This window comes from Leuciscus leuciscus (genome assembly GCF_965113295.1).
Source record: "Leuciscus leuciscus genome assembly, chromosome: 4".
In the NCBI taxonomy this organism is placed as follows: domain Eukaryota; kingdom Metazoa; phylum Chordata; class Actinopteri; order Cypriniformes; family Leuciscidae; genus Leuciscus; species Leuciscus leuciscus.
The window spans coordinates 2,954,676-2,967,750 of record NC_138728.1 but is presented as its reverse complement, the minus strand read 5'-3'; the positions used below and the strand labels follow the sequence as shown (position 1 = coordinate 2,967,750).

The following is a 13,075-nucleotide window of genomic DNA, read 5'->3' as shown; positions in this document are numbered from 1 at the left end:
CCCAGAGAGTATATGTGAGATTTTCCCATGTTGGAAAAGAAGTGGGAGTATGGATTATGTCTATAGCATGCTCAAGTGCATACTAAGAAATGATAAAAGAAGTATGCATATTTTAGTATGCTTATAATATATTATGCTTGTTTTACTGTGAGATTTTTCCCATGTTGGAAAAGAAGTGGGATAGTATGGATTATGTTTCGTCTATAGCATGCTCAAGTGCATACTAAGAAATTATTAAAGAAGTATGCATATTTTAGTATGTTTATAATATGTTATGCTTGTTTTACTGTGAGATTTTTCCCATGTTGGAAAAGAAGTGGGATAGTATGGATTATGTCTATAGCATGCTCAAGTGCATACTAAGAAATGATAAAAGAAGTATGCATATTTTATAATATAGCTGATTCAAAATAGAAGCATTTCCACTTTTCTTGGGACTCCACTGCATATATGTTTCCCTATTAAACGCACATTCCCTACACCAGCAACTCAGCACGTCTTGAGTTTTCCTTAGCCACCTTCTTACATGAAGTTCCTCCCTCCTTTATTTCCTCAGAGGAATTTGATATTGGCAGTGGAAGTGGAGTTACTGACTCAGCTGTTGCTGTCTGCAGAGCACAGATCTCAAAGAGCGACTGGTTTCCTCCGTTTTTTGTTAGGATTGCATCTTGAGATTGAGCTGGCAAACAGGATGTTTCATGCAGAGAAGAGACAAACATCTGGTGTTGGGAAAATGAGCTTGACTTTGGCCAGGAACAGCAGGTCTTCATTTATAGCTTAGCAGGGGTTAAACACAAACCGGCAGGGAATCAGAGGTTAAATCTTGAGCACAAAATCAGATTAGGATGTCAGATGATTCATGGGCGGAGATGCGGGTTTATTTCATGGCAGTGCATGCTTTAGGTTTGTGCATTTAGGAAAGTGACTCGTGTAATGTTGTGTGTTTCTGCAGCTCACTGCTGTGCTTGCGTTCGGGACGTGTGGAGGATACACTGGCAGAAACCAGCTCTCCATCTTCTGTGACGGAGGAGACAACCAAACACTCACTGCCACCTTCACATACCCGTTCAGGTGTGGCCCGAGTCATGGAGACTCTTCCCGCGGTTGTTACTATAGCGACTAAAACTGTCAGAACCTTTTAAATAAGTGTTGTCTTAGCAACTAACGGAAACTAAAACTGAAATGGCAATAAACTGTCAAATTAATTAATCGCATCTAACACAAAAGTTTGTAAATGTATATTTGCATGTGTGTGTGTGCATACACAAATTTCTATGTTAGATGCGATTAATCGCGATTAATCAATTTGATTCATTGTGTATATATATATATATATATATTTTTATATATATATATATATATTTTATATATATATAAATATATATATATATATATATAGCATAACCAAAATGACACAATTATTACAAATTTAACTAAAATTTAAATTAAGTTACGACATTGGCGACTAATATAAACTCATTTCAGGGTTATTATTTTTTTACTATTACAATATTTTTGATTCGAAATAAGCTAAAATAAAATACAAATATTATATGCAAAAAAAAAAAAAAACCTTTAACTATATGAAACTTAGAAATGTTTGGCAACTAACTATAACTAAACAAACTAAAACTGAAATAAAAATAATATAGATAGATAGATAGATTAATAATAATGACAGAAACACAACAAAAATTTGACCCAACTAATATAAACTCTTTCCAGGGTTATTATTATTAACTAAAAAAAAAAAAAAAAAAAAAAAAAAAAAAAAAAGGGTTAATTTAAATAAAGGTGAAATAAAATATAAATATTAGATACATTTTTTTTTTTTTTAATTAGGTGTGTTATCTTGGCAACTAACTGAAACTAAACTAAAACTGAAATAAAAAATAAACCTAAAAGGCAATACATTTTTTTTTTTTTTATTCATAAGCATAACACAATTACAAAAAATTCAGCTAATTTCAGCAAATTAAGTTACGGCAATGACACACTCATTCAGGTTTGGCCCGACTTATATAAACTCTTCCCCGGGTATTACTATTATTAACTAAAACTATAATAAAGAAAAAAAAGTTTTTAACGTATTTAAACAAAACAAAAAAGTGAATTTAAATCAAACTCAAATAAAATACAAATTTTAGTTAAAAAAAAAAAGTATTTAACTAAACAAAAATGAGAAATTAGAATTAAACAAAAACTGAAATAAAATACACCCAAACACTAATAAAAATGAGAAAACCACAGTTAAATAAGAGCTATTTTAAAGCTATAATAATCGCTCCTCACATGTTGCTGTGTTCTCGGTGTTGTTCTCCGGTGTAGGATGAGCCAGGAGCGGCTGGTGGAGAACAACACCACTCTCTGCAACCGCAGCGTCGCCGAGACTCATCTGGTGGGAGACGCCTCGTCCTCGGTGGAGTTCTTCGTGGCCGTGGCCGTCCTGGCGTTCCTCTACTCGATGGTGGCTCTGCTGGTGTACCTGGGATACATGCATGTGTACCGAGACTCAGACTTCGGCCCTATGTTGGTGAGTACTAGAGCTTGAAGTGTACAGTCAAGTCAGCTTCATTTATACAGCGCTTTTAACAACATGGACTGTTTCAAAGCAGCTTTACAGTGATAATAGGACATTACAGTAGCCTAACAGAGATTGTTTTGTCTTTACAGCAGCTCTAGGATAAAGTTATTGTCCAGCTAAAGTTAGTTTTCATTGATTCACTTCCGTTGCAACGATCATTATTAACTTAGGGACCGTTTTCATAGTGCACAACATGTATTTTTGGTAACACTTTACAATAAGGTTCATTAGTTAATGTATTAACTAGCATGAACTCACAATGAGCAATACATTTGTTACAATATTTATTAATCTTTGTTAAAGGGATACTCCACTTTTGCTCATTTTATAACTCCCCCAGAGTTAAACAGTTGAGTCAGGTTTGGAATCCATTCAGCCGATCTCCGGGTCTGGCGGTACCACTTTTAGCATAGCTTAGCATAGATCATTGAATCGGACAGGACCATTAGCATCTCTCTAAAAAAAATGACCAAAGAGTTTCGATATTTTTCCTATTTAAAACTTGACTCTTCTGTAGTTACATCGTGTACTAAGACCGACGGAAAATGTAAAGTTGTGATTTTCTAGGCTGATATGGCTAGGAACTATACTCTCATTCCTGCGTAATAATCAAGAAACTTTGCTGCCGTACCATGAGTCCAGCAGGCGTAATGATATGACGCAGCGCCTGAAAATAGGTCTAATAGGTTAGACAAACTTAGTCCCGCTCACGTTGTAAGTTACCGAGCTGGGGACTATTTTCAGGCGCTGCGTCATTGGTCTTTGGTCATTTTTTTGAGAGAGATGCTAATGGTCCTGTCCGATTCAATGATCTATGCTAAGCTATGCTAAAAGTGGTACCGCCAGACCCGGAGATCGGCTGAATGGATTCGAAAACGGTAAAACTCAACTCTTTAACTCTGGGGGAGCTGTAAAATGAGCCTATTTCCAAAAAAAGTGGAGTATCCCTTTAATGTTAGTTAATAAAAATACAGTCGTTGTTCATGTTAGTTCACAGTGCATTAGCTAATGTTAACAAATACAATCTTTGATTTTATAACGTATTAGTAAATGTTGAAATTAATATTAACTGAGATTAATAAATGCTGAAGTAGTATTAGAACCTTATTGGAAAGTGTTACCATGTTTTTTATAACCCTGATTTATGCAGGGATAGTTTTAGATAATTTTCCTTGTGTTTGTCTGCTAGGATTTTGTGTTAACCGCGGCGTTTGCGTTCCTGTGGCTGGTGTGCTCGTCGGCGTGGGCTCGAGGCCTGCAGACGGTGAAGGACGCCACCGGGACGGCCGGCATTGACTCGACTCTGGCGCTCTGTAGGGACGCCGGTGTCCGATGTGAAGTCACTGAGTTTGCCAGCATGCGCTTGCTCAATATATCTGTGGTAAGACATAAAACACACTGAACAATCAGCAATACGTCTCGGTCTTACGTTTTAAAGCCACACCCACTTGTTGACATGAAGTCTTTTCTTCCGCATATTGTGTATGTGGAGCCATATAGATGGACAGATAGATGCCTCATTAGCGGCTGTTTATATGTAAGCCGTCGGCCATATTGGAACAGTCAAAGCCATGACCTTATATATCGCGACTTTTCGTAATTATGATTCACCAACGAATGTCACATGGTGTTGTGTAGACCCAAACATTACAAGTGCTAAACTAACATGATATAACGAGACAAAGACGTTAGCAGACATGACATTAAAATGCCACCATAGTTTAAAAAAATTGTAATATTGAGTTAATACATATAAAAACACAAACCAACACATTCTCACCTCGGTATATCCGGATGAAACCGGTTCTGGAACAAGAACACATGTGGCTTGATTTTGTGTGTGAGGAATTGATTGAATGGTTGTGGTTTGCTATTGGCTGATGTCATGCGAGTGACAGGTTGAGCCCCGCCCTCGTCATCAGAGAAGAGATGATGTCACTGCAAGAGGGAGGGGAAGTTATTCTGATTCAAGATTACGAGGAACATGAATAAAAAAAAATAAAAAAATGATGTGCTTGGATATATAATTTATTATAAATGTTGCAATATTCCATAAAAAAATTTAAATGGTCAGTTTTGATTTCATGGTGACTTTAAGATTCAATGTTGGGTAAACCTCTATATCATTACCAACAAATATTATTTTTGCATTGCTATTTGCCCTAATAGTAAAAGAAGAAAAGAAAAAAAAATCCACTATAGCACTATATAGTTTCCAAAAGAGGGGAAAATTACATTCATCAAAAGAGAGAAAGATTAAATCAAATTATCAGTCACTCCTTCAGTATTAACCAGTTTTCTGTAATTTAAAGGCATTACATTAATAAATGTAAATAAAATTAAATAGTACATTAATAAAAATAAAAAAACGATGTTAATAACTCATTACATATCTTTGGTATAATCATATTAAATATGAATAATAAACCAATTTGATTATTGTTTTATTATTGTTAATATTGTTAAATTAAATTATTAATAATAATCATATTAAATATGAATAATAAACCAATTTGATACTTTTATTATTGTTATTATTGTTAATATTGTTAAATTAAATTATTTATAATAATCATATTGAATATGAATAATAAACCGATTTGATTATTGTTTTATTATTGTTAATATTGTTAAATTATTAATAATAATCATATTAAATATGAATAATAAACCGATTTGATTATTGTTTTATTATTGTTAATATTGTTAAATTAAATTATTAATAATAATCATATTAAATATGAATAATAAACCGATTTGATTATTGTTTTATTATTGTTAATATTGTTAAATTAAATGAATAATAATCATATTAAATATGAATAATAAACCATATTTTATTATTGTTTTATTATTGTTAATATTGTTAAATTAAATAATTAATAATCATATTAAATATGAATAATAAACCAATTTGATTATTGTTTTATTATTGTTAATATTGTTAAATTAAATTATTAATAATAATCATATTAAATATGAATAATAAACCGATTTGATTATTGTTTTATTATTGTTAATATTGTTAAATTAAATTATTAATAATAATCATATTAAATATGAATAATAAACCGATTTGATTATTGTTTTATTATTGTTAATATTGTTAAATTAAATGAATAATAATCATATTAAATATGAATAATAAACCATATTTTATTATTGTTTTATTATTGTTAATATTGTTAAATTAAATAATTAATAATCATATTAAATATGAATAATAAACCAATTTGATTATTGTTAATATTGTTCAATTAAATTATTAATAATCATAATATTAAATATGAATATTAAACAGCATTTTCAATGCATTTAACGCCCAAATGTTGCATATGCCAGAATATGAATGTAGCATGGGACTTTATTCATTGGGATGTAATTGTGCACGATCAGCATGCTTTTTAAAGTATGCATGTTGTAAACGCCCTGACTGCACTCTTCATTCTCAGGTGTTTGGATACTTGAATCTTCTCATATGGGTTGGGAACGCCTGGTTTGTGTATAAGGAGACGCGCTGGCACTCGCAGAAGGTCAACGCTCAACAAGCTGCGGGACGGGGTCCGGCCACGGCACACACCTGAACCCCCGACACAACACCACCAATCACACTTTAGCCTTTATGAAGAATACGCTTACACTTTATTTGGTAACACTTTATTTTACACGGTCCTTGTTACATGTGTTACATGCACTTATCGTAGTAATAACAGTAAATTATGCATAATTACATGCAACTAACCCTCAACCAAACCCTATAGTAAGTACATGTAGCTAATTAATATGTGTAACCCTTTATTTTAGTGTGTTATTGTTACAGTGCAATTATATATTTAAGTACTGAGTAATATTAACTTACATGTACTTACTATAGGGTTTGGTTGAGGGTTAATTGCATGTAATTATGCATAATTTACTGTTATTACTACGATAAGTGCATGCATTGTGTGTAACAAGGACACATAAAAAAAAATGTGTTACCAAAACAAAACAATTTGTAAGAATGTTTCATGTTAAATTGCATATTGTATTCATGTGATTTTTCTCTCTCCTCCTTGTATGTTTTATATCTTTCACCTTTTGATTTCTTGTGTACTTGAAGAACGTGTCAATTGTTTTATCCTTCGTAATACCTTTATATATAGTGCTTTTTTGAACTTTTAATGGCAATGCAATGTCTTGAATGCACTACGACATTTTGCTTTTACGATGTTTCACTGTTTCTTCAACCTTTGCCTTCATGTTCAAGTGTTAAGACGCCTTTCCACCGCGTCATTCCTGTGTATTTTTTGCATTTGAAAATTGTAGTTTCATGTTTATTTTGCCTTTATATTGTTATCTATGCATTTTATGCAGTATTAAGCATTTCTAATGGTGCTGGAGTTCCTTCCTAAAGCCTTTTACTTTGCATTCTTGTTCATGCTTTTGTTTCTTTTCTCTGTTTTTTTTGATGAATAAAGTTGACTGTGAAGTGCACTTGGTAGTGTTTGAATCCCTGATATCTCATGTTTTTGTGCTTCTGGGGAGAAAGGGTGATTTCTTACCCAAATAAATCTGGGTTACTTTCCTTCTGGTATAATAGCGCTTTTGTTTGCTTGCTCATCCTGTGACTTCCCTGATCAACATTTGTCAAAAGAACAAGCAAAACATTCTCCGGAGCGAATGCCTCAATAAGGTCGTTCACAGTCGTGAATTGTTTTCGAGTGTCAAAAAGAGACTGTAATGTCCTACAGGTGTTCTGACCCCTGACTGTCCGCGTTTGGCTTGTTTATCTCACATAGGCTATTCATATCTCAGTGAGATGAGTGTTTGTTTTGTGCTGTGGTTGATTTGATTTGATTTTTTGGTAACACTTTATTTTACAGTGTCCTTGTTACATATGTTACATGTACTTACCGTAGTAATAACAGTAAATTATGCATAATTACATGCAACTAACCCTCAACCAAATCCTAATCCTACTCTAACCCTATAGTAAGTACATGTAGTTGCTTAATATTACTGAGTACTTAAATATATAATTACACTGTAATAATGACACCTTAAAATAAAGTGTAACCGATTTTTTTTATTTGATTTTTTTTTTATGTAAATACAATAAAAACTTTTTTTTTTTAACATAAACAACAAAATAAAACTCCATACTTTCCAGTACTTATAAATAAACCTCTATTTACATGTACAAAAAGGAGTAGGAAGAAGTAAAACGTATGTACTCCTACCCCTTTATAGCCCTACTACTATATTTAAGGCAATAAATCTATAATCAATGAAAATATATATTCAAAAGTTCTATTCACATGCATATATTACACCTACACAGCAATATTTATACACATACTTTAAATTATTCAATATAAGCTCAGGTTATTGTTAGCACTGTATTTCTTAATCCTGTAATCCTGTGCATTTAGTACAGTACTTAAAAAAATTTAAAATAACTATAACTGTACTATATCCTCCTGAGACCCAGAAAAAAAAGTATTTTGAATTTATTTTTTTTTCCATGTCATCACATTTTTTAGAGCAACATAAATTAAAGGTAAAACATTTTTTTGAAAAATAATATTTTATTCATATGTTATGCTATGTCCTCTGTAGTGGACGCCAGGACTCAGTTGTTTAAAAATGATATGTATAGGCAAAAACAATGGGATTTTTTTAACCAAAATGTGTATAAAGATGATTCTCAACTATGTAATAAAAGATATAACGGAATGAATTGATACGCCATTTTACTCTATGCAATATGTGGGTAAAATGGCCATAAATGAATATTCCCATTCAATACAATGTATCTATACACTGTCTAATTTGCATATGAATGTGTTCTTGGAGCAAAGAAGTGTAATAATTGGCAACATTTAAATCATAATATATCATATTTCATAGGAATATTGATGTATAATTTATTTCCATATACACTTGTCTTCCAAAATGCCTGATAAACATGATTTAAGTCCTGATGTCTTTTACAGTGGACATGTATGAAATCAATGCCATATAATTTTTTGATTTGAAACCCCATAACGCTTTCCTGAGATGTTGGATTATGCAATACAACTTGAAAAGTGGTCAGATTTAAATTATAATTACAATATATGATCATATTTCCATAAGAGTGCTATATTTGATCTCTAAATGAATGTCAGACATTTTTAAAGACCCAGGAGAAGTTGTTTTCATGGTGAAACCTCCAAACATTTGGTGTCTCTGGAAAGCCCTCAATGTGCTCTTCACAGGACACCCAGATTGTGACACGTGACATGTGTGGGGTCAGAGAAATTCACTCAATCTACAGTGGCCAAAAGTCTATTCCTGGGTCCCAGGAGGGATACATGTTTTGATGGACTGTACACGTTCAACCTTTCACCTTTCCGAGCCGAACGCACCCGAACACCGTCCGAACGCTGACGAGGGTGACGTCACATGTTTCTCTCGCTCGCTCGCCTCTCTCAGTCTGTGAAGGAAGAAGGAAGAGCAATGGCGACGCTGTACCGCCGCGCGCTCACACTGCACACAGGAGCCACAACACACACTGTAAGTCACATTACTGCCCTCACACACTTGTTCGACTGCAGTACGACGCTTGAGGAGGTCGGGGTCGAGAACGGGAGATCGTGCGTGCGCGTTCGCGCGTGTCCTCTCGTGCATCTGCGCCGCTGCATAAACAACACGCCGTAAACACGCATGCATTCATATGCGCATATGGCATGAGTGATTGACAGGTGTCAGGCACTTCTGTACTTTACACGCGAATGCATGGGTGTTAGTGGCTCATGAGACGGAGTGTGTATAAGTTTAGACACTGTGTCTCTCTGCGTGTGCGTGCGTGCGTGCGTTTCTGTGTGTGTGTGTTGCATTATTGGATCAAGACAGCCATCTAGCTACCAGTATTTGTAACTGTGCATGTTAGGTAACTGTTTGGTTACAGTCTAATGCATGCATGCATGCAGAGATATTGATTTTATTGATTTATTTTTATATTTTCAGATCTTTACTCTGATTCTGCTGGGAAGAAGCTCTTGAAGGGCGCAGAGGTGATCAAACTCAGTAAAGCAGGTGTGTGTGTGTGTGTGTGTGTGTGTGTCTGACATGTTGGTTTCTTCTTGTGTCATCATGTTATTCTCGCCGTTTGCACCTACAATAACTTTTCAATAATGTCTCAGTACCATCATTTCATCAGTTGATACAGCTTGCTAACACAAATGTATTATTATTTCATGCTATCAGTGAAATATTAAAACAACTTCAAGTATGTTTTATTTAAGAAAGCTTTTTTGTAACCGCTTTCTTTAAAGAGCACTTTATTCATAATTAATATTTTATTTCAATAAAATAAACCCAATATAATAGTTTTTATTTTATTTGAATGTAAAATAGCCAACACTTCTGTTCTAAAATAAAAATTACTACTATTATTTTTTATTTTAGCACCAACTTGGTACAGAAACACTGGATATTTTGATATAGTTTTGAGTAACACTTAAAAAAAAAAAAAGCCATAAACAAACTTAGTAGCTGAACAGATCTACATTCAGATATTTAGGAGGAGATAGTGATGCATTATGCATTCTGTTCAGAACTATTCACACTATTCAGTAACAACTAGGGATGTCAATTTTCACAAATTCCCATGATCGATCGTCATTTAAATTAACGATCAATTAATCGATTAATCGTTAGCCTTAATACTGCGATATACGTCTACTGCAGTGGCTTTGGCCAACAGCATGACAGGGTCTGCAAATGCTGCTCAAAACGCTATGTTCCTCACCAAATCAATGAGAATGGTTTTAAATATAAATAAAGGGCTAGTAGGATTGTAAAATGTTTCGATGTGATTGATAATTAAATTAATTATTTAATAATCAAATATAACTACTAATACAACGTGTCACCAACGCCGCCTCATATGCGCTTAGAATGTGTGACTGTTGTGGACGCGCTCTTCCTGGAACAACTGCACGCGCTGAATGAATCTGCTACCGTTAAACTGGAGCACTTTGCTAGCACGTTATTTATCTAAAAGAAACGCATCCTATATGAGATTAATCAGATATATTCAAAATAAACATAATATTACAAATTATATCTGCACACAATGACGCAAATTCATGCACAAGTGAACTTGAACTAAGTTAGGTGCCATTCATTCAGAACTACTCATGTTGTGGAGCAACGCGACACGGCAACTAAACCCAAATAATTCTCAATGTTTTATTACAATATTGTTCTCTTTATAATATTATGTAATATTACAGTCCCAATAGTCATTATTAGTCGTGCACTGCCGTTTGAGCTGCGCGCGCTGAAGCTGACGCTTTACTACAGAGTTCATTCTTAACCAAATGCATCCAATATGAGATAAATCAGATATAGATAGGCATACACCAAAATAAACAGTATTACAACTTACATTTGCACAAAACAAAAGGCTGCGAATGCACACGCAAACTTATAGTCATGATGAAGGTGTAAAATGGTCCCAAACATAACTCCGGCGCGCTCGCTTTACATGTTTCGCGGTTGAGCAGCACGCACGCACAAGAAGACCTGCTTAATCGATGATCGATAAGTTGTATCGATTAAATGTATTATCGACAATTAATCGATCGTCGATTAATCGTTGACATCCCTAGTAACAACACACTAGTAACTTAACCATAATCTATCATTTGAAGTCGACATGAAACTGAAGTTGCGCTAGTCTTTTCTTAAACCGCTTCTCAAACAAGAACAAATGTGGGCGGGGCTTGATTTGTCTGTGGGGAATTGATTGGATTGGTTGTGGTTTGCTATTGGCTGATCTCATGTGAGTGACAGGTTGAGCTGAAGATATTCTGATTCAAGATTACGGAGAACATGAACTAAAATAAAAAATGATGATGTGCTCTGATAAATCATTTAAAATACACAGCATGCTTGCTGTACTCACCGCACACTATTTTGTAACAATACACTAATCTGAACGTAATCTGTAATTTAAGTGTCTGACCGCGACACACAGCTGTCGTTAATGCAGTTCAGATGTTTCTCTCGTTTATAGAAAAGGTGTGTACTAGTGTAAGCGCGTAATGAGTCAGCATGGATGGTGGAAGAAAGTTCAGCGAACACTTCGTCACAGTTCTCCACTGATCATGAGCTTGACTAAATACAGCGCTGAACATGATACCCAACTGGCCTCTAGTCCGTCCTGCTTTAAAACACAAGCTGAGCGACATGAAACTGTGGTTTAAAGTACATTTCAATGTGCACTACTAACTAACTCAACCAGGCCCCGCCCCTTTATTCTGCGTATGAATTATTTAAATGAGGAATATTGTGACGTGTTCGTTCCCGGAAGAAACTCAAGACTAAGAAACAGACACTGATATAGAGAATAACTCTCTTTTTCATGCTCAAACCGCAACATTACACACTAAAGAAAGATGAAAATGTATATCAAAAATAAATAAGAAGCATAAATGGACTCCTTTAACTTATGATTTCCATCTCAAACTGTCTTTTTAGGTGAGTTGTACATGCTATCATGTCAGCTCTGATCCTCATTGGTTAATAATTTAGTGGGTCAGATGTGGGAAAAAATTCACATGCTCCCAAAATAATTTAATATCGCTTACGGCTGAAAAATGATTATTCCGTTCATTTCCGAGAGTGATCGGCACTAAGCTGCGGTGAGCAGCACTTCTCATGTTCGCTTTGAGAGAAAAAGATGATCATGTTTGTTTGTTACACCACATGACCATTTAAAATACACTAGTAAAGGAAAAAAAAAATCAAAATTTTTCAGTCAAACTTTTAATAAACTACAGCAGATTTGATATTCAGTGGTTTTAAAAGTTGTCTCTCTCTCTCTCTAGATATGCTCGTGTATGATCACGTCTCAACCCATGAGGATTTCACACCCGTCGTTTGCCATGTCTGCAACACAGTCGTTAAGCCTCAGGACGTCCTGACTCATTACGGTAAGTGTGTGTCGGCCACAACACGAGCCGCTGACACTCGTCGTCTCCACTGTGATGATACGGGTTCATGAGGAGAGCTTTAATGCTGTCATTTCCTTGACGTAAGCGCAGGGAAGTGTGTGTTTAAAGTTTTCCTGGGATTGATCCGTCATCAGCTGTTTTGGGTTCATTGTGCAGTTCATTCATCTTTCAACTAATTATTTGTTCATTTAGAGAGAATAAATGCTCTCTTAATTCCAGATCTGATATTTTAGGGCTGTCACCATCATGAATTTTGTGCTGAATGTTAATTGTCATACAAAGAATTAATCGCAATTAACGATATAATTCTGTTTTTTTTCATGTCACTTACAGTGTAAGCCTAATACGTATATATAATTGTATATAATATAATAATAAAATTATAATTAAATAGGCCCATATGATTTACTTTAATGCTGTGAAAATGTATATAATATAAAATAAAATAATATAACATAATATAATATAATATAATATGACATGACATGACATGACATGAGAT

At 34.2% G+C, this 13,075-nt stretch overlaps 2 protein-coding genes across 3 annotated transcripts in view; both read left to right on the top strand.

The window, feature by feature from the left end:
* Window positions 1-145: 145 nt before the first annotated feature.
* Window positions 146-7,060, top strand: LOC309496724 (synaptophysin-like protein 1). Its single transcript, XM_082166853.1, has 4 exons — window positions 146-1,071; window positions 2,329-2,533; window positions 3,774-3,965; window positions 6,037-7,060. The coding sequence occupies exons 2-4, from the start codon at window positions 2,330-2,332 to the stop codon at window positions 6,166-6,168; spliced, it is 528 nt and encodes a 175-aa protein (XP_082022979.1). The 5' UTR covers window positions 146-1,071; window position 2,329; the 3' UTR covers window positions 6,169-7,060.
* Window positions 7,061-12,447: 5,387 nt separating this feature from the next.
* atxn7l1 (ataxin 7-like 1) overlaps window positions 12,448-13,075 on the top strand; it is a 34,921-nt gene continuing 34,293 nt past the window's right edge. For both annotated transcript variants that reach the window (XM_082166787.1, XM_082166786.1), the window contains exon 1: window positions 12,448-12,552. The gene's annotated coding sequence lies outside the window, so the exon portion shown is untranslated. The remainder of the gene's footprint in view (window positions 12,553-13,075) is intronic.